The 22,810-nt window shown below is 40.7% G+C and overlaps 1 protein-coding gene across 1 annotated transcript in view; it reads right to left on the bottom strand.

Moving 5' to 3' along the window:
- Window positions 1–5,667: 5,667 nt before the first annotated feature.
- The window catches only part of TFAP2D (transcription factor AP-2 delta), a 61,173-nt gene continuing 44,030 nt past the window's right edge, over window positions 5,668–22,810 (bottom strand). The window contains exon 8 of the mRNA XM_066361389.1: window positions 5,668–5,887. Coding sequence (XP_066217486.1) covers window positions 5,668–5,887 — 220 coding nt within the window. The remainder of the gene's footprint in view (window positions 5,888–22,810) is intronic.

Below are 22,810 nucleotides of genomic sequence, written 5' to 3' on the forward strand. Positions count from 1 at the left end.
TGTCTGTCTTCCGATTTGGATGTATGAGAAATGTCACTGTATTTTACTATAACCTGACATTATTTCTGTATTTGAACCTCATTTTTAAATGTGGCAGAAATTTGATCTCAGTCCATTTAAGGTCTTCTTGGGTTGCATCTACGTCCCAGAGTTGGGCCGGGAAGGCTTTACACAGCACCAAGTTGTGCGGGGGAACACGTGGCCTGAATCTTCATCTGATCACTGACGCTGGCAGTTGTTGAGAGGCTGGGCCTGGAAGTCTGCAAACCATCTTCCTCACAACCCTTTGCCTTCTGGCTTCTAATCAGGTTCTGACAACGGAAGACGCTGGTGGGGATGTGAGGGGAGAAGGAAGGGAAAAGGATGCTCCACGCATTTCCAGCTCCTGTTAGCACTCCTCAAGCAGAAGAGCGAGGCCACGGCTCCAGCCTCCAGCTTCTTGTGCATTCCCAGCAGCAGCAATGCCCTGGCGCATCAGCGCCAGGCTCACGGGTCTGAATGACAGCTGTGGGGAGGAGGATGCGCTCCTCCAAACTCGCAGAGGCAGCAACGTCACCTCCCTCCTTTCGTTTTCCCATTTATAGGAGTGGTCACTATTATTTTTTTCCAAATTACTAATATTTGGGTGATTCAGTGTCTCCTTTTTGCTTGTTCAGTCTCCAAAACCTGTTAAACCTATTCTCTTTATTACATCCTTTCTCTTTGAAATCTCTGAAGAGGATTCTGCTCTCTCGATTGGATTCTAACAGATACACCTGAATTCCCACCTGGTCTTTGATTGATTGGCACATCTCAGGTTTCTCCTGACTGTACTTGTGTCCAGTTTGCGGGCACTCCGCATGCTCGTCAGGGATCTGGGCTGCTCCAGGGTGCTCCTGGAATACGCTTTTGCTGCTGCCTCCCTCTGGGTTGCAGGAATTGCTGCTCCTTTGTTTGCTACGTGAACCCATGCCACCCTGGTCTCTCCATGCCATGCTGAGATAAACTCCTTGGGAGAAACCCCATGAGGTTGTCTGAGAGCCATCTGCCTAGAAACACCTCCCAGAGACATCGCTCCTGCTTCTTCACTCTGCCGGCTGTTCTTCGTCCCTGGGCTTTTCTCTGAGGGGAGGACGCGGTTCCTTCTGTCTCCCCCTGACCCCCAGGACACGGCCCCTTCTCAGAGAGGGGCAATAATGGCTAAGCTTTCTTTAATTGATCTTTTATTTTCTCCTTCTTTCCCTAGTCTAGGAACTATGGTCTCCAGTGTGTGTGTGTGTGTGTGTGTGTGTGTGTGTGTGTGTGTTTGTGTGTGTGAAGGAAAACGCTCCAGACAGAGGTTCTTAAAACTCAAGTCCTCTTTAGGGCCTGGGATTTTGGAACTGATGAAAACCTGTAGAAAAGTTCAGCTCTTGTTGCCTGCATTACATTGGGTCACAGTTCCGCCCTGAGGCAGACCAGACAGAATGTTAGCCACTCAAACATAGAGGAGGAAGGTTGGAATGACCAGAAATACAGGGTGCATGGTTAGTTTTCAAAATAGCATCCTACCCCAAATGTTTTTAATTCACTCAGAACCATATAATCCCTTTCTTCCCGATTTTCACCTTCTCATGCCCTGATCACAACCCGTTTCCTTGATTTTCTGTCCTCCTGGCTACCTATCACGCCCTCCCCCAACTCCCTGGACCCTGGTCTGATTTGTGTCAGGGAAACTTGTGCACGTTTTCATCACGACACTTACCATATGCCAACGTCTCGGATCTTCATAGGAGACTATTGAAAACCTGCAAAGAAAATGCTCTAGTCCACTTTGTGACTTCAGTCTCTAGGACAGAGCCTGCTGTGAAGAAGGGGTTCGACAAAATAAACTGCAGAGAAGCTGGTATCTTCACACAACAAGTAGTTTGTCTAAGAGTTAAAGACAATAGCTAACAAGTAGCACTAACTATGGCCCTTTCAGATACATTACCTCTTTGATTCTGACAGTAATTTTGTAAGTAGGTATCCATTATTTCTCTCATTTTCCAGAAGGAAAAAATGGAAGCAAAGAGAGGTTCAGCAACTTGCCCAAGGTCACACAGTAAGAAGTACTGTGATTTAATCCCAGCTAATTAGGCTTCAGAGTCCATGTTCTTCGTCACTGAGCCATGGTACCTAAGTTGACTTGACTTTTGTAAGCAGATGGCCTGCTCATGGTGCGGAGCATTCTGATACATTTTATAAACCGCAACTGGTCTAAAATGCCTCTGAGGAAGCACGGAAGAAAAAAAAATTACAGGGAAGTAAAATTATATTGTTCTACTCATTATTAACAAGAATAATTTACTGATGCATTTACCTTAAAAGCACCAGGTGACAAAAGGTCAAATTCTTGTCATTGTCTCTCTAGTGTCAGGATGCTTATCAGAGCTAAAGGGTTATGTTATGTCTTGGACATTGAAGAGAACATACCTTCAGTAAAAAGGAGAAAGGGAAAAAGGAACTGCAAAGCCATAAATAATGATTCCTATTTTTGAAGCATCTGAAAAAAACCAAGCAGGAGAATGGATGAGGCATCTCTCCAGCACTCTGATCCTTGTGGCGAAGAAACAGTAGAGTAATTCAGAACCTTCATTGATTTGTCTAGAACCACTGCATTTAAGTCAAATGGTAATGCTAATGAAATCGCCACAGAAGTGCCTCTTAAATTATTAAAACACCCTTAAAACAAACATTTCTTTTTATAGGCATTTGACCTAATCTTTCCCAAGTTTAAATTGATAATCGTTATTTAATTTTGTGTAACTATGAAAGATTTGCACAATTTTCTGGGCAAGTAATAGTTAATATAAAAAGCTTTTTTGTTGTTGTTGATTTATTACTTATTATAACACAGAATAAGGGAGATTTTTGTGAGCTACCTTCTGTTACTATACACTACGATATAGATAATGATTATAACTTGACTTTTGTTGAAATTCTGACACATATCTAATTTTCTTTATTGTTCTGTATTAACTATATCTACTTGCCACTAATGTAATATAGTGTAAATGTTTCATTATTCAAATTAATTATCCATAAATTGCCATGGAAAGAGCAAGCCAGATTGAAGCACTAAAGAATCAAAAGTAAAAGTCCTTTGGCCCATTTTGGACAAAGAACACACACACATTAATTTATTCATTTATTTAAAAAGTGTTGAGTACCTATTATATACAAGGCAAAAGTTGGTATCTTAACAATGTTTATTAGAGTATGATAATAAATAATGACTCTAAACATGACCAGTCCATCAATTCATTTATGTCCTAGTGGCTGGTTAAGTTAAATGATGGGTGCTGTCCCTTTAAGGCTCTTAAGACACCCCAAATCCTGGTTAATAATATGCACTGTAATTATTTGTTGTTATACCTTTGTTTCCAAGGCTAATGAATTATAACACCCTTTGAGGTGTTAAGAATCCCAACTAGTCACAACTATGGGTGGAGAAATAAGCTGGTACTATAAGCCAGATCTAATTTTTCATCTGATTATTGGTGAACATTTGATGTGTATATAACTACATTAAATACCTAGCAGATATGCATATCAAAATGCCATATTAAATACATATGCGTTGTTAATTATAAAAAGAATAAAAGAAAGTTAATGTGGAAATTTTATTAAGGAAATATTAGCGGTCCACATTACCTGGTATATAGCTTTCCTACTACTTATGAAACTGAAATAGTCATCATTTTTAATGTGTATATATTATAATACAGAATATTTCATGTAAAATGGAATAATTTATTTTGTGATGAAATTTGGAATTGCAGCAGAATCGCAGCTTTATTCTATTTTATTAAAAAAATGATTAAAGCCTGGAATAATGGTAAAATTTTTAAAAAATGATCTAGATAAATATGAAATCAGAATTCATTCATTTTAAGCTTTTCTACTGTGTAACTATAAAACCCCCTTATTATAGAATTCCTTAGTAGTGTCTTCCGCTGATTGAATTTAGTCTAGAAAATTTAAATTGTTTATGTTTCTTCTTTTCTATACAAGACTGAAGATAAAGGTCAAATAATTTTAAGAATGATTTTTAGGTAAAAAATATTTTTTTCTGATCTTTACATAAAAAATCTTGAGCAATTTTCTCCCAATTAAAAATAATGCTAACATCCCCATGGGGTTCTATGATGGCAGACACTTAGTGAAAGTAATTGAAATACATTAGGAAGAGGATGATATTTTCATGCTACACTTAGGGTCGGGTGTCCACACATTATTAAAATATTTTTTTTCGTAGATGATGACCTATATCTTTACTTGCTTAGAAGTTGGAAAATGTTAACAGTAGAAACAAAGTGGTACCAGTTAGGTTTCTTGACACTTTCAAGTTTCAATGGTCCTGACTTTCACCCAATTAGCTTCCGGCCTTTGCAGCCAGAATCTCCTGTTTTCAGTGTCTTAACTAAAGGACAATGACATTGTAAGAACAAGCTATAAAAAAAAGGAAGCATCTTAAAAGCAAAAAGTCTTCTCTGATCATTCAGTTTTTTGTTTTGTATTTTTGTTTTTTTATTGAACACAGACCTGAATGCTTCTGTGCTTCTAAATGTTTAGAACACAGCTGTTGGGCAGGTAGAGAAGGACAAAGGTAGAAAAGGGGCGTTCTCATTCTGATCATCCAATCATCTGCCACCAGCACTTCAGTGGACCTCCAGCAGTCCGCCGGACTCCTCTCCTGGCTCTACAGAGCATGGCTTCCTGGAAAGATCCGTGCTCTCGTTCCCACGTTTTTCCACGTGACACAGTCGCAGTGCTTTCCACCGGGAGCCCAGGAGTGGCAAAGCTACCCTTTCTCGGCTCCACCCTGCCCTGACCCACTCAGCGCAGCCTGTTTCCTTGAATTGTTAGGTTGGGCATATAAGGACAGTGGAAAGAACAGTTTGTGTATTATCTTATCTCTTCAAGATTAAGCCAATTATCTTCTTAGCTATTGGGGGAAAATAAAGAAGGACTGAGAGTGCGGTGGAAATAGTCATACATAGAGGAGACAGAGTTTTCTGAAATTTTTAAATACCACCAAGGCACTGGTAGTTAAATAGGCTGGGGGGGAGGATGACCAAATTTTTAGAATTTCTGTCAATTCACAGGACAAAGATTCATGACTGCCCTTTTCAGTTCCCAATGTATTTATTGATGGGTCGGTTGCCAGACTGGTCTATTTAATGAAAAGAGGCACTCTTGTTACTGGGAATTAAGTGAAGAAAGATTAGAGTTTTCAGGACTAGCGTGGATCCCAGCTGGGTCATGCTTTCTGATCCCTACCTACAGAGTTGGGTACGAAAGTGCATCAGTCAGATTGTGAAAAAAGCATGTGTTGCCTCTGCAAAGTCCAGGCGTGCTTAAAACTGTGATGTAGATAATTCAGAACAATAAATTACGTGCACAAAAGGAGTTTATCATAACATAAAATTAAAAGGTGACAATTTCATCACACGGTTACATTGCTGTTTTCCTTTTTTTTTTCTCTTTTTTTTGTGGTTTTGTCCTTTTTGTTTCATTTTTCATTTCCATTTTTGTTTTTTATGTAGGTTCAGGGGAGGGTAGAGATTTGTTTAGCCCACTGAAGATTAATCACCCTCAATGGTATATATATTAGAAAAAATATCAGCAGCAAGACTCTCTGGAAATAGATTCTGTTTGATGTAGCTAGTCTGTCTTTTCTGTTTTGCCCTCTTTCACGGCAGCCTCTGAAGTTTTCCGCAGGGGGGCTTTCTCCGAGTTGGCGTGTCCTTGGCCAGGATCTGCCGCGCCGCCGTTTTTGTGGGTAGTGTGTTTTTCCAAGTAGTTCAGCATTTCACTGAGGACCGTTTGGAAAGTGCTTAGGGCTGCACATATTGCTGGAGTCCCAAAGCCATGAGTGATCAAACTGGAAGTGAGAAGCGGTAGAGAAAAAGAGGTGAACAACTTACAGTATGATACAGGACAACACATCCCCCATTTATTTAATCCAGAGCACTCAATTTAACAGACATTTATTGTGCTCCTAAGTGTTGCCAAGCATTGCAAAACATAGAACACCAGTCAGTATATTGCCTTTAACCGTAAGAGATTTGGGATATATTTGGAAGAAGGTTTGTTATTGAAAGATTTGACATGCATTAGTTATTAGTATGCCTGAATATTTAACACGTGACTTGACTCTGATTCTCTATCTCATTAAGGAAGTCAGTAAATATAACTTTCTATGAATGGGAATCATTTCTTTTTGAAGAACGCTATCCACTTGTATGGGCATAGATAATACAAGAAAAAAAAATGGCTGCATATTCCTGATGGCTGCTTCTCTGATTTCATCCTTCTCTTCTGAATAGTAATAGTTTTTTTGTGTTTTTTTTTTTAATTTTTGTTTATTTATTTTAGAGAGAGGAGAGAAAGAAAAGGGGGAGGAGCAGGAAGCATCAACTCCCATATGTGCCTTGACCAGGCAAGCCCAGGGTTTTGAACCAGCGACCTCAGCTTTCCAAGTTGAGACTTTACCCACTGCGCCATCGCTGGTTCAGACTGCATAATAATAATTTTATCTGGGCACATGGCCATCTACCTGGAGACTCTATTTTCAAGCTTCCCTTGCAGCTACATTTTGAACACGGGACTCAGCCTCCCACCACAAAACATGAGGGGAAATGTATCAATCTTCTTCTTGCTTAAAAGGAAATTGGGTGTCCTTGATGTCCTCTCAAAATAGGTATGCAGCTATGCAGATGAGGATAATTACCTTGGTAATGGGCAGGGAACAAGATAAAAGGAACCCAAACACCACCAGTCTCTTTAGTGAGAGACAAATATATATTCTATCTTATTTAAACCAAAACTTTGTGTTTGGGTTTTAGAAGCTAACTAACTAACATTCATAACTAGTGAGCAAAGGTAGGGGGTCATGGCAACCTCAGTATAGGAAGCCCTGCCAATCATGACAAACAGAATTTCTAGTCGAACAAATAAGTGCAGATTCGCTCTCCCTTGTGAACAGAAGACACCCAGATTTTTCACTTGGTCAAGGGTTTCTGAAGTAACACTGCCAGATTGCTCTCCAAATTTATACTTGTAATAATAGATAAGTAATTTTGACATATATTATGCATATGTTATAATATATATGCAACATGGTATATATTGTATATTAAAAAAAAAACAAAACCCGCCTGACCTGTGTTGGCGCAGTGGATAAAGCGTCGACCTGGAAATGCTGAGGTCGCCGGTTCGAAACCCTGGGCTTGCCTGGTCAAGGCACATATGGGAGTTGAAGCTTCCTGCTCCTCCCCCCCTTCTCTCTCTCTGTCTCTCCTCTCTCTATCTCTCTCTCCCTCTCTCTCTCCTTTCTAAAATGAATAAATAAAATAAAATTTAAAAAACCCCAAACTATTAACTGCTTCTAAGTTCTAGGTTGTTATAGTTATGACTTCGGTGGTTTTTAAAGCAAATAGAACCATCCTCTATAATATTTTAACTAGCTAATTACCGTTCTTAGGGTATGTAATCTTTGGCAACAAAAATAATAATATTTAAAAACAATGAAAATGAAGGACATAAGGCTTAATGCAGCCTACTGGTATGCCTTAGATAATATCTACCACATGGAATTGTTGTTTATAACAATTTATTTAAAAGGCTCAGAATAATGCCAGATCTATAGTATCTATACTAGCTATCAGTTAATGATAGATACTGTTGGCTGTGGGATTTTCATGGTAAGAATAAAGTTTTCTTCATGTCCCTCATTATACTGCACAGGTTGTTAGCATCCTTCATCTGGACCTTTTACAAAGCTTGCCCTATGACTAGGTCATAATTAACATACATTAAAAAGGAAAAAGACTTCAGTTTGCAATTATTAAGAAAACAAGAAGGGTCAGTGCTTGGGCTGCTATGTACACCAAATTTGTCATATAAGACATTACTGTAGTTCAAGCATATTAGTTTGCACTGCCGAGCAGAAATACTGATGTCTGCTCCATTTTGACAGTGAGATAACGAGAGAGGAATCTATATGCTTTAGGATCTATCAGGCAGTCTGGACAACAAATCAAACTGATGACAGTGATGGGGAAAATAATCATGGCTGCACCCACAAAAAGATTTGGGGGAAGCTATCCATTGAAATCTGGGTGCGTGGCCCTGGGTACAAACTACTTCTTTTTTTCATGCTTTATTCCTGTTTTAGGGTTCCTTGCATCATTAGACAGATTTTATTTTCCTCTCTACTGCCACGTCCTCTTGGTTGTGACTGCCTTCTACATCTATAGCTGAATATGCAGAATTGAGTTTGATCAGGTTAAATATGAAAGTTAATAGCCAATGTTTGAGTTCTGGCCACATGGCGGGCAGGAACTGTCCAGAGTACTTTATTGTGTATCACCACATAGAATCCTGGCACCAACACTAAGGAGGCATTATTATCTCCACTTTGTAGGTAAAAAAAATTAATGCCAGAAAAGTTCAATAATTTTCCTGAAAAATCTAACATTCTGTATTGCCTCCATGCTTCTGTTCTTCTCAGGATGAGGGTGTGTTCTATTCCTTTTCTTTTAGAAATCACATTATGTTGGCAGTCAGTTTCTCTAACTTTATTCTGTGAGCAGGCTTATGGGCACACATGTTAGTTCTTCTTGCTCACTTTCCTGTCTAAGACCAGTGTTTTAAGAAATCAAGTACTGAGTGGCTAGGTGTATATACAGTAAATGCTTTAATTCTCCACATTGAGAAGTAGTGTCAATCATAAAGAAAGGTACTTGAGCTGCTACACTTTTTGGCTGATGGCCTTTCTTACTCCTTAAATGTATATCTGATCATTAGCAGGTGGCACTGTCATCTTTGCTCGGCACTGAGAACCAGGAGTACCAAATCTTCACGTTGGCTCTAACCTGAGGCATTTCATGATTTGGAAGAAGTTATATAGTTTTGCAAGATGACAATGGTCTAAGTAAAACAGCTGCAGGGTTCTTTCCAACTCTAAGTTACAACTCCTCATTATCAATATTTATGGCGCTCTTCTTAAAATGCAGGACATGAACAGAAGGTTATGGAAATTAATAGACCACTAAGCTCAACAGAGAGGTCAAAAATTGATTGTGGAATACTCATAAGAAAAGTAACTACTGGCGCTGGCCAGTTGGCTCAGCGGTAGAGTGTCAGCCTCGTGTGTGGAAGTCCCAAGTTCGATTTCTAGTCAGGGCAAAGAGGAGAAGCACCCATCTGCTTCTCCACCCTTCCCTCTCTCCTTCCTCTCTTTCTCTCTCCAAGGCTCCATTGGAGCAAAGTTGACCTGGGCACTGAAGACGGCTCCAGGGCCTCTGCCTCAGGCACTAGAATGGCTCTGGCCACAACAGAGCAACAGACAGGCAGAGCATCTTGATATCTTAGAAATAGTTGGGCTTGGGTTCTAGTATATTCTTTCCACCTACTAAGCATACATTGATTTAATAAGTATTGAAAGCAAATGAAAGCCTCATTAATATTTGCTCCTGAAGACTTAGTCACTCAGTTGTGTCTGCCAACTGTGGCTGGATTATTCTTTTATTTATTCATTTTAGAGAGAGAGGACTTGGGGTAAGGAGCAGAAAGCATCAACTCCCATATATGCCTTGACCAGGCAAGCCCAGGGTTTTGAACCAGCGACCTCAGGGTTCTAGGTCAATGCGTAATCCACTGTGCCACCACAGGTCACCCAAGGGGCTGGATTTTTCTAGCTTTCTTTTGATACACAAAACTCTTAGCTCTGGCCTGTTAGCTCAGTCACTTAAAGTGCTGCTGGGTGGATCCCTATCGGGTGCATGCAGGAGTCTGTCCGACTGCCTCCCTGCTTCTAACTTCGGAAAAATACAAAAAGAAAAAAAGAAAGAAAAGTAACTACTTGAACCATTATCATGCAACACGAAAAACATCATGTAAATTATTTAGTCTCCTTAATGGAACACTGCCTGCACATTGGGAAGCACGTGTGGCATGCTGCAGAGGATGATGCTAAATGCAAAGGAAAGCCTCCATTCTAGCAGTTTCTAGTGAGGTTTATGAATCCAAATATTTTAAGTCATCTCATATTGTATTAGAATAGCACAGAAAAAAAGGACAAAATCACAGAATAATTTCAAAATTTCTGGGAATATTATGCCATTCTGTTAGCCCAACCACCCCAGAAAAACAGTGTATATCTCACTCTTAGTGACATAAAGAAAGGAGAAAAGGAATAATATAGAACAGGGGTCAGGAAACTTTTTGGCTGAGAGAGCCATGAACGCCACATATTTTAAAATGCAATTCCATGAGAGCCATACAATGACCCGTGTACGTTATGCATTATCCAATAAAAATTTGGTGTTGTCCCGGAGGACAGCTGTGATTGGCTCCAGCCACCCGCAACCATGAACAGGAGCGGTAGGAAACGAATGGATTGTAATACATGAGAATGTTTTATATTTTTAACATTATTATTATTTTTATTAAAGATTTGTCCGTGAGCCAGATGCAGCCATCAAAAGAACCACATCTGGCTCGTGAGCCATAGGTTCCCCGTCCCTGATATAGAATATACAAAAAAATAGAACTGATAAATTTTATTTTCAGGCCTAGACAGAAAACAAATAGACCAAAAAAAAAAAAAAAAAAAAAAGGTCTTCTGTAAGGTAATAAACCATAGTCAAAAGTCCAAAATCTTTAATAATGGATATTGCTTTTGTCTTTATAAAATATTAGTTTTTCTTCTGACCAAGCAATGGTGCAGTGTATAGATCATTGGCCTGGGATGCTGAGGACCCAGGTTTGAGGCCCTGAGGTCGCTGACTTGAGTGGGGGATCATCCGGCTTGACTACAGGCTCACCAGCTTGAGTGCAGGGTTGTCGCTTGAGCATGGGATCACAGACATGACCCCATGGTTGCTGGCTTGAGGCCAAGTTTGCTGGCTTGAGCACTGGCTCGGCTAGAACATCCCCCCCTTCCCCCCGTCAAGGCACATTTGAGAAAGCAATCAATGAGCAATTAAAGTGCCACAACGACAAGTTGATGTTTTTCATCTCTCTCCCTTCCTGTCTGTCCATGTTTGTCCCTCCCCCTCTCAAAAGAAATAAAAGAAAATATTAGTATTTAACCACAGACTTAATATTTAAGTTATATTCGGTATTTGCATATATATATTTATATTTTCATAAGATTAACATCAGAGAGCATTTCATAAGCATATATTACCGGGGTTAAATAATAGCCATGATGGTTTAAAGTTGGTAGTCAAAATCTAGGAAATCTAAATTCAAATTCATCTAGAATTTTATCCTCAGTGAGACAAGTGAAAGAGACAACTGGCGATGTTTCTTTCATCTTTACGCCACATTTAAAAATGTTTTCGCTTAGTAGTGGCAGAAGATACAAAGGTTGTATCCAATTTCTTTTTTTTTTTTTTTTTTTTTTTGTATTTTTCTGAAGCTGGAAACGGGGAGAGAGAGTCAGACAGACTCCCGCATGCGCCCAACCACCAGGGGTGACGCTCTGCCCACCAGGGGGCAATGCTCTGCCCTCCGGGCGTCGCTCTGCAGCAACCAGAGCCACTCTAGCGCCTGGGGCAGAGGCCAAGGAGCCGTCCCCAGTGCCCGGGCCATCTTTGCTCCAATGGAGCCTTGGCTGCGGGAGGGGAAGAGAGAGACAGAGAGGAAGAGGGGGGTGGAGAAGCAAATGGGCGCTTCTCCTGTGTGCCCTGGCCGGGAATCGAACCCGGGACTCCTGCACACCAGGCCGACGCTCTACTGTTGAGCCAACTGGCCAGGGCTCTTGTATCCAATTTCTTAATACATTTGCATTTCCTGGGTCTCCTTCCTTCATCCTGTGTAACCCAGTGTCCTGTTACCTCCTTTTCCAAAGGCTTATCTCAGGCATATGTCCTCTTTATGCCCCAAATCTGTGATGTGTACCTTTGTTTGCCCACTTTCTTCTTTTTGACCCAAGTCCAATCACCCTTCAAAGTTCCTTGGATGCTACTGAAAAAAAGGCGGTAGTTTCCCCGATCTCTTGATTACGAGATTGAAGAAAGATGTGCTCCTGCCTGAGTGATGAGAGGGCTCACGTAGAATTCAGAGGAGAAATGAGAAACATTCCCTCCAACAATGTGAAGTTGAGCAGAGAGAGGACCATGGGAAGAAAAGAGACCCAGGAGGGTAAGACCTCAGTCATCAAAGTGAGGAAGAAGAGCGGGTGCCTTACAGCGTGAGTGATCGTCCAAGTCCACCAGAGTTTAAGGTAAGTGTAAAGAAGATGCTAGGTATCTCTAAAAAGTTGTGGTTTGGGCTGTTATTATTAACTGGTAATCAGAGTTAGAGCCTAATCATAAAGGAAAAAAAATACAAAAAGTGTTAAAACAAAGTGAAAACAAACCACAAAACAAAAGCCAAAACAATAAAATAAACAAGCCTGAGGTGGGGCATGACTGTCATCAACCTACTCTCCACCTGACCTTGTCTGCTGCCAGCATTTGGGTAACAGTCCCCTCCAGGGGCAGCAGCCACGGGGAGAAGGGGTGGGGACTTCAGTGTATGGAAGCACTGAGTTCACAAAGGCCGAACTTCCCTTGGTTCCCCCAGCTAGTAGGCTTTAAAGTTATGTTTCAAGAATGAGGGAAGAAAAGAATGAAGGCATAGGCCCAAGGCGTGGGTGAGTTCGTGCTCTGATTGCATATGAAAGATTAAATGGTGATTAAGATGCTTTGCTTTCTTAAAATAGTCAATAGTCTAATTCAGTGGTAGTCAACCTAGTTCCCACTGCCCACTAGTGGGCATTCCAGCTTTCATGGTGGGCGATAGCAGAGCAACCAAAGTATAAATAAAAAGATAGATTTAACTATGGTAAATTGTTTTATAAAGATTTATTCTGCCAAACTTAGCAAAAATCTGACATAAAGTACTTGGTAAGTAATTATTATTATATACTTTAACTTGCTGTCACTCTGCTTAATAAATTTTATAAAGTAAAGTTACTTCCCTACTTTATAAATCACCATTACCATGGAACCAGTGGGTGGTTAGAAAATTTTACTACTAACAGAGATACAGAAGTGGGCGGTAGGTATAAAAAGGTTGACTATCCCGATCTAATTAATGAAGTTGAGACTATTTTAAGCACAGGAAACCCCCATTTCAAGATTAAGAAAGCACAGGAATGTGTTTCCGAGACATTGAAGTTGTTAGGTGATCTTGAGAAATCGTGAGAGATGAGAGGAAGTGGGGAGATGGACCAGTGAAACATACTTTCATAATCAAAGCAAGGGGGAAAAGAGATGTTAGAAACTTGAGGTTTTTAAGTTACATTTACATAGCCTTTTAACAAATTCCTTATGAAATATTTTTAAAATCAGGCTTATTAAGTTTGAATTTGCATATGATAATATTTACCCTTTTTAGGTATATTGTTCACTGGATTTTGATGAACCCGTGAGTCATGTACTCATCGCCATTATCCATAAAGTGATTCTGTGTTCCTTCCCTCTCCCAGGAAGATCAGCACTCTAACTTCTGTCCTTACTGGTTCTATTCCCCCCCTCCCATGTCGTCTAACCTGAATCATAAAGTCTTTAGACTTTTGTGACTGCCTCTTTTCACTTCACATAATCATTTTGATGTTTTTATTGCTGTGTCACAGTGAAGGGATCTATCACAATTTGTTCATGGGATGAGTTATTACAAATCTGCAGTGTTAACAGTTAAAAACATAGAGGTGGCCCTGGCCGGTTGGCTCAGTGGTAGAGCATCGGCCTGGCGTACAAGAGGTCCCTGGTTCGATTCCCGGCCAGGGCACACAGGAGAAGCGCCCATCTGCTTCTCCACCCCTCCCCCTCTCCTTCCTCTCTGTCTCTCTCTTCCCCTCCCTGAGGCTCCATTGGAGCAGAGATGGCCCGGGCACTGAGGATGGCTCCTTGGCCTCTGCCCCGGGCGCTGGAGTGGCTCTGGTCGCAATAGAGCGACGCCCCAGAGGGGCAGAACATCGCCCCCTGGTGGGCGTGCCGGGTGGATCCCGGTTGGGCGCATGGGGGAGTCTGTCTGACTGTCTCTCCCCGTTTCCAGCTTCGGAAAAATACAAAAAACAAACAAACAAACAAACAAAAAAACAAACAAAGAAAAACATAGAGGTGATCACGGAAGTGCTGCCTGGGTTCAACGAGGAAACCAATAAAGTATCTGTATTATTTCCTCCTATAAAAATTTTACTAGAGCAGTAGCAATGACATTTACTGGAGAATTTTAGCAATGCATCTGACAAATTGTCTCAAAATACCATGTGATAAGTTAGGGGCATGAGCTAGATAGACAGAAGAGTAGGAAGACTCACAGCTGGTTGGACAATAAAACCCACAGTGTGGACTAAAAGGCAGTTGTCAACCTTGAAGGACATCTCCATAGGACCGCTGCGAAGCTCTCATTAATTCCACTCTGTTCCACATGTTAATTGACAGTGTGGATGAAGGCATCATGGATTTGTAACTTAATGGCTGGCATTAAAATAGAGAGGAAAATTCCTGCATTGGATAGCAGAACCAACGTGCAGAAATACCTTAATGTGGTAAAAAGCTTAGTTGGTGGGCCGAAATCAATGATGTGAAATTTAGGGGAGATTAAGGAAAACATATCCGCATGCAGTTCACTGAGACAGAGGCCTGACTCAAGAGTAATTCTTAGGGAAACGTCTTACCAAATCAGTAAGTCTAAACTGAAAAAAGCAAGGGTCAAAATTGGAAGTTTGGATCATAGCTAGTCAGGCTGAGTAGTTAGTTATATGTACCTTGAACGATTCTTTCTCTAACTAGTTTCCAGCTCATTGATTTCATTTTCCTATTACTAATTTCACCCTGAGGAGCAGGAAGGTTCTGACAACTGACTGTGAGCAATATAATCACCTGCTGAGAATCTAGACTGCTATAGTTTATGGCTCCTGATGGTAGAAAAAATGTAGCCTATATTTAAGTCATCTTCTTAATCTTATTCATGGTTATAAAAATTCCTATTTGATAGACTTTCCAATTAACATTCTCTCGAGCATCTTTCTGTGACATAAACCATCCCTTCAAGTTGGCTGAGTCCCGAAAGTAGTAACTGTGGCTGGATCCAAAGGTGAAGCTTTACTTTTTGACTTTTCCCCTTCCCTTTTCTAGAGAAATTGTGTGTGTGTGTGTGTGTGTGTGTGTGTGCGCACAACCTATGGACTTAAACCGTTTTTGCCTTTTTAGAAGGAGGCTTCCTAACCTCTTCTTGACTAAAGGACTTGACCTGAATAAGTTCTGATAAGACTTTAACTTTTGAAAGGAAAATATATTGTAACAGTTCACACTGTATTCTGTCAGTGGGGTTAAAAATGAAGAAATTGAGACTCAGAAATGAAAAGGGTAATAGAGGATGAAAGAGAAGAGACTGCTATTTGAAAGATAATAAATTATGATCTTTTCCTCTTTTTTCCTGTGTGGTTTTGCTAATCATGTGTTAGTGACACCCCATCTGTAACTCAGTGTTTATACTTATAAACTACATTCATGTGCCACATAACAATGTTTCAGTCAATGACAGATCATAGATATGTTGGTGGTGCACCATCTAGCCTAGGTATATAGTAGACTATATCATCTAGGTTTGTGTAAGTACATTATAATTATGATGTTCACAAAGTGACAAAATCCCCTAAGGATGTATTTCTCAGAAAGTATCCCCATCATGAAGGGGCTCATGGCTGTATGTGATGTTAATGATGAGGAATATCAAGACACTTCCATACAATAGAAATTTCACAAACTTCTTTTCACACCTGTGATCTTTGGTTAAAGGTAATCTTTCTTGGGGCCAAGGCCTTATGTGTTAATCTTTAAAACTGCCAAAGTTTCAGTGTTTATTTGAAATGGAAGTTAATACAGGATTCTGAATGGACAATTTACCAGAGGGACAAGAGCTATTTTACTTTTCTTAATCTATATAAATATGGTTTACATTTCACTAGCTTTGTTGTATGCTAGCAAAATGTTACATAGTTGTTTCCATATTGCTCTAATTGTCCTTCAGAGATGCTATATCATTACTTTAATTAATTTGTCTAAATTACTTTAAATTGAACTACTAAAGCAATTTCCTAAAACATAGCCTAAAGCAAACTCCTGTGGAATCTTCCCCTGGATTCTTTATATCTTAGAAAGAGTTGGGCTTGGGTTCTAGTATATTCTTTCCACCTACTAAGCATACACTGATTTAATAAGTATTGAAAGCAAATGAAAGCCTCATTAATATTTGCTCCTGAAGACTTAGTCACTCAGTTGTGTCTGCCAACTGTGGCTGGATTATTCTTTTATTTATTCATTTTAGAGAGGGAGGAGTTGGGGTAAGGAGCAGAAAGCATCAACTCCCATATGTGCCTTGACCAGGTAAGCCCAGGGTTTTGAACCAGCGACCTCAGGGTTCTAGGTCAATGCGTAATCCACTGCGCCACCACAGGTCAGGCCAAGGGGCTGGATTTTTCTAGCTTTCTTTTGATACACAAAACTCTTAGCTCTGGCCTGTTAGCTCAGTCACTTAAAGTGCTGCTGAGGGCCTGACCTGTGGTGGCGCAGTGGATAAAGCGTCAACCTGGAAATGCTGAGGTTGCTGGTTCAAAACCCTGGGCTTGCCTGGTGAAGGCACATATGGGAGTTGATGCTTCCTGCTCCTCTCCCCCTCCCCTCTCTATAATGAATAAATAAAATCTTTTAAAAAAATTAAAAAAAAATAAAGTGCTGCTGAGAAACACTAAGGTTGTGGGTTCAGTACCTGGTCAGGGCACAAACCAATGAATGCACGACTAAGTGGACCAACAAATGGATACCCCCCCACCCCCTTCTCTCTAAAATCAATCAATCAATAATAAAAAAGAAGTTAAAAAAATTTAATGGACATAAGAGATACTATTATGCTACAAACTCAAAGACTGAAAATCAAGAGAAAATAGCCTACTGATATCATCATTTAGGTAATTCAAATAAAAGCAAATTTCATTTTGTCAAATTTCAACTTTCTACCTGGACAATGTTTGACAAGCAAACTTCTTCTTCTTGTATGTTTGAATAGTTCGAACTGTTAGTCCTATTATTTTGTTATGTTGCATTATTCCAATGGGTGTTAGCTAGCGTGTATCTTTGATTCTCCAAATTGCACACAGATGCCACTGTCATCAACTTCAGTTCTTTCCTTTGGCCTCTGGGAGGCATGCAGGCAGCAAGATTTAAAGGGAAAACAAATCTCCTTTTCCTTCCCTCCTGGATTATTCAGCTACTGCAGGTTTAGGTCCAAATACAGCCCCAGGCTCAGTCTGAACTCCCCACTAGTTTTTGGTGGTGGCCAGCAGAGTGCCTTCTTTTACTCATGAGAACAGCTGTGAGGGCAGGGGGCTGGGCAACAGACCTTGGGGAACACCAGCAAAGGGTTGTGGGGTTTCTTTTCAAAACCTAACTTCTTTTCAGAGCTATGAGGATAAGGCCGCCCTCTATTTCTCTGAAGCAGCATGACCCTGAATGCCGGCCAGGGAAGGAGACCTCACCCCCAGGAAAGTAGCTGGGTCCTATCCTCTTGAACTTGCCGGCATCCCTCCACTGTAGCCGAAGCAGTTGAGGGAATAGAGGAAATGGGAAACAGGCTGAATGTATTTATTTTCTCCATGGATTATATTATCCCATGGTCCCAAGTGATTGTAAAATGCAGTTTATTTAAGAAGCATATTTAAGGTATATAGTTCTTTGGAGGCTAGAAATAATTGAAATTGATTCATTCACAAGGCTCTCACAGCACTCAAAAAAATGTCCTGCACTTCCTTTAGCTGGTAGGGTTCTCAACCCTAAATATTTATCAGAATCACTCAGGGAGCTTGTTTTAAAAAATACCAATGTGTGGGTCCTACACCAGAGATGCTGACTTACTTGGTTTGAAATGGGTCCAAAACATTCATATTCTAAAAACAGTTTAAATGCAGCTAGAGAGTTGGATGTGTTCCCTTAGTGCCAAAAAATAACACCTAACCACCATGTCTACTATCCTTTCTGGGAAAAGAAAACAATAATTGTCTCCTGCATTTTCCTCAAGAACTTCTGCAGAACCTAAGTTTCATGGAATGTTAATAAACATTTTTTTTTTTTTGGGGGGGGGACAGTTTCTGTGATCAAGTTTTGAAAACAGGGGAATAAGTATTCATTCCATGCAAAAATGGTTCCACCATTCCCAGGGCTCCGGGAGCCTTTGACATGCTAATGTGCACTGGCATACTTCAAGAGTAGTATAATAGTCAGGATTTCTTAATTCAAAAACTACTTGATCATGAGTCACTTTCAAGGCTCATGTCATGGTCTCACGGGATTAGTGCTCTCTGAAGCTCCCTTTGGATAAATGAGTTTATGATTGCCCTGAATCTCCACCAGATTGGGAGATATGTTGCCTCTCCAACTCCGTGAGGTCACATTCCTCTTGCTCTTCTTGCCACTTACTCTGAGGTCCCGAAAGGACACAGGTCCTGCCTGACCAGGCAGTGGCGCAGTGGACAGAGCATTGGACTGGGACATGGAGGACCCAGGTTCGAAACCCCGAGGTCGCCTGCTTGAGCACAGGCTCACCTGGTTTGAGCAAAAGCTCACCAGCTTGGAACCAAGGTCACTGGCTTGAGCAAAGGGTCACTGGCTTGGCTGCAGCCCCCTGGTCAAGGCACATATGAGAAAGCAATCAATGAACAACTAAGGTACCGCAACAAAGGATTGATGCTTCTTATCTCTTTCCCTTCCTAGCTGTCTGTCCCTCTCTGTGTCTCTGCCACAAAAAAAAAAAAAAAAAAAAAAAAAAAAAAGGACACAGGTCCTTGAAATTTTATTTTACTCCCATCCAGCTCATTAGAAAAGGAGATGACGGATACAGTCATTGCACAAACATTAGAAGTGACCAGAGTCGATCACATCCATGTCAATTTTTTGCAGGTAAAGATAATTTTTTTGACATCTATGTCCTTTTTATTTTTTTTACATAGGGGAATTGAGCTTTCGGGGATAAATGAGCCATTTATCCCTATTACATTTATCTGTATTATTTATTTATTTTTCCCTATTACATCATTTATGTTTTTTATAGTATAAGGGAATGGAGATGCTAATCTCAGGACTCTTGTCCTTTCTTAAGCAAAATTATACTTAACTTGACTTTTTTAAATTAATGAGTGGCTAAAACATAAAGAGAAGAAATGAGATCATATGGAAATACAGCATAGATAATGATTTAAAACGGAATAGGAAATCGACAATGAGGTAAAACATCACTGGTTTCGAAGAAGCTTTAGGGGTCACCCAGCTTAACTGCACCAATTTACTGATGATCAGATAATCACACGGAGGCTGGACTGGTGAAACGCCTGCTCCAAATCCACAGTTCCTGCCTGAGCTCGGCCCCCTGACATCCATCCTGAGCATTTCCCATGATCCTGTGCTGTCTCCCCGCAACTGTTCCCTAATCCGTAGTTCAAAAAACCCCCAGAAATGATCTAAATAAACATTTACCAAATTTCTTCCCCTATATATGCATTCCCCCAAATCGGTTATTCACATGTAATTATTGTCAGCCATGTCTGCAACGTGTTATTAGAAACACTTGCCTCTGCTTTCTGTTATTTGAATTACAAATCTCCGAAGTGTTGAACTTAAAAATATCCATTAAAATGTTCTCAAATGATCTCCTTTTACATATGTATCTCCTGCAGCATTTGGCTTGGAGCCAGGCAATTTGAGAAGTATAATAAATATTGGCACCGGATTGAATTCTTTAACTGCCTATTTAATGTTAAATGAATGTAAGTCATTTAGTGCAGATTCATATAAGGCGCATTGTTTGTCTGCTATGGAAGTGGAAATGCGGTCTGTTTTATTTATTTTTTTGTAGACATTGTTGCTAGTGAAAGTTTTACTTTAAGGGCGACTCTTTCCTTTTCTGTAGATACAGGCTACTACCCTTGCTTACTTAACTGCTGAGTAAGACCTGACCAGTATGTTTTTCTTTGCACCAGGGAATGGATCTCACTTTTGGAGTTTAAGTTTTAAAGTTTAATTTCAACCTTACATAAAGGAGCTTAAGTTTGGAAAACATGGTTGTTGTTGTTGTTTTTCCCACCATTCAGGCTCACTATTTCCATTCATTATTTACTCATTATTTACTTCTTAAGTAAAATGGGCTTAGGTATTCCCTTGAACTGGACAGAACATCCTGAAGGAGGCTTCATCATTTTATTTCTTAAATGCTATGCTTAGTTGTGTAATTGATTTTTATGATGTTTACTTTGGGGATTGGAGATTTAATTGAAATTTCTTTATTTCTTTTCTGGCACTAAAAAAAATAATTGTGCAAGATTAAGAAATTTATTTACTGCAGATTACCTTCCCTGCCACCTTCTCATCCCAAGGAGGTGGCGGGGGGAGATCCAAACATGCTCACGTTTAAGTGAAAAAGAAGCATCCTTTCTTCAGCATGTTGCCAAGCACACAGAACTCAGAAGATATCAGTTAAGTTGCTTGGAAAGCATGACATGTCTGAAAAACTAAAGAAAATGGGGATGAATAGCCCAGAAGGAGAAAAATAAAATCAGAGTTGTCTTTAGAAATTGGGAGGGAAACAGGATCAGATTTACTGTGTGAGGCCCCCGAGGAGGGGGATGTTAGGGAGACAGGTGTTGCCTCACTGGAGAAAGGCATTTCTAATAGAGCTGTCAGAGATGAGGCGGGATGCTTAGGCAGGCAAAGAGCAGTCTATCATGGGAAGTTCTCAAGCCTGGAATGGGTGACAACTTGACAGGGCTGTTGAACAGAAGATCCAAATATTGAAGAAGAATGGGGAGTGTAAGGGGGCTTTCAACAGCGAGAATCAATGAAAAAATGTGATCACCAGCAGGCACACAGGTATCTGGGAATGCCTGTACATTTCTTATTTTCAAAGCATTGTGGGAGTAGTGGGAAGATCTATTTCTAAGGGGTGATGTCAGCACACTCTTTGAGTCAAATAGGAGAATTAAGCATATTGATCATTTCATTTCTTTAGCACACAACTAAAGGGAATGAATCAGTAGAGGGATCATCTAAGACCCAATACAGATATCATCATAATCTGCATTATTAACATATATTTATTGGACACATGTGCTCAGTACTGTGGATTGAAAAATAAAAGCCTTTCCTTGGTTGCCCCAGGTAATTTACCTGGACACTGCTTCGTTCGCTATTATAAAATCTCTCTGTAAGTCTTTGGATGTAACTGTCCTTCACATTAGAAGCTCCTAAAGCATGGGACAATCCTTTAGTTGTCATGCCACCCGCTATTAGCACAGTCAAACTTTAGAAACAATAGAATTTGGGGCTGCCAAGTGAGTACTGAATAAGAAAATTTCCTCATTTTTCTAATAAGCTGTTCTCTCTGAACTGAGTATTAAAGGTAGTCTAACTGCCTCCCCTTGGTCATGTTATCAGATGCTGGATTTCGGATTCAATGCAATTATGAGAGCATAAGAGGCAATGAAGGGAGAAGTTGTTAAGATCTCCTGAGATCTCAAAGAGGAGATCTTAACATTTTGGAAAGTTAGGGCTCTGGATTGCTATCTTAGCTGAATCTGTTCTGTCCCTGGAGCCCCAGGCTACCTTAATCGATTGGCTATCGCCGTTCCTGGGAATTGTATCTGTGGGATCTCCCACAGAGTTCAGTCCATTTTCTTCCCCATTCCAGTAGGAGTTGTGGTGTCTGCTGTGTTCTCATCAGCAAGACACATGTTTTATGGTACGCGGTAAATTGTAAATAATGAATAAACCTGCCTCTTGTCATTGTGAGGGAAACAGCAGCTTTCCAGGCTCTGAACCATGAGGAGGTCACTGTGTGCAGTTTTCTCTATAGCTCTGACATGTCAGCTACCACCGAAAATGGGACACAGTTGTCCATCAAGTTCAGATCATTGCCTTGCTTTACCTCTAAATATTCAGTCCACTGAAGTAAGCCACAGTTCTTAAGGTACTAAATCACCTGCCCCATAAGGTAGGACTCAATGCAGTGGTCTGCATTGGGAAGAAGATTTTGACCCAATCAACCAGTAGCACAAGTTGATGTTACTACTTGGAGGGTCCTCTCCGCCCACCCCGTCGTGCTCCTGCTTTCTTTCCCGTCCAGCACTCACAAAACCTGCAAAGTCAGACGCTGCCGATGGACTGCTTTCAAAGTTAGATGTGGTATGCTGCCGTTCTAACTCAGTTTTCTCTTGGGCTTATGCTTCTATCAAAATTAAATTTACCGGCCCTGGCCGGTTAGCTCAGTGGTAGAGCGTCGGCCTGGTGTGCAGAAGTCCCGGGTTCGATTCCCGGCCAGGGCACACAGGAGAAGCGCCCATCTGCTTCTCCATCCTTCCCCCTCTCCTTCCTCTCTGTCTCTCTCTTCTCCTCCCGCAGCCGAGGCTCCATTGGAGTAAAGATGGCCTGGGCGCTGGGGATGGCTCCTTGGCCTCTGCCCCAGGCGCTGGAGTGGCTCTGGTCGCAACAGAGCAACGCCCCAGAGGGGCAGAGCATCGCCCCCTGGTGGGCGTGCCAGGTGGATCCCGGTAGGGCGCATGCGGGAGCCTGTCTGACTGTCTCTCCCTGTTTCCAGCTTCAGAAAAATACAAAAAAATAAATAAATAAAAAATAAAAAATAAATTTACCACTGTCAGTAGGCAGTTATGCTAACATCGTTACTCCGATTATTAGCAGAATAATAGATGTCGAATCTTTTTAATGCGTTAGTGTACAGGACAGAACTTTATATTATTCTCAAT

The sequence above is a fragment of the Saccopteryx leptura genome, chromosome 1, assembly GCF_036850995.1.
Source record: "Saccopteryx leptura isolate mSacLep1 chromosome 1, mSacLep1_pri_phased_curated, whole genome shotgun sequence".
Classification (NCBI taxonomy): Eukaryota; Metazoa; Chordata; class Mammalia; order Chiroptera; family Emballonuridae; genus Saccopteryx; species Saccopteryx leptura.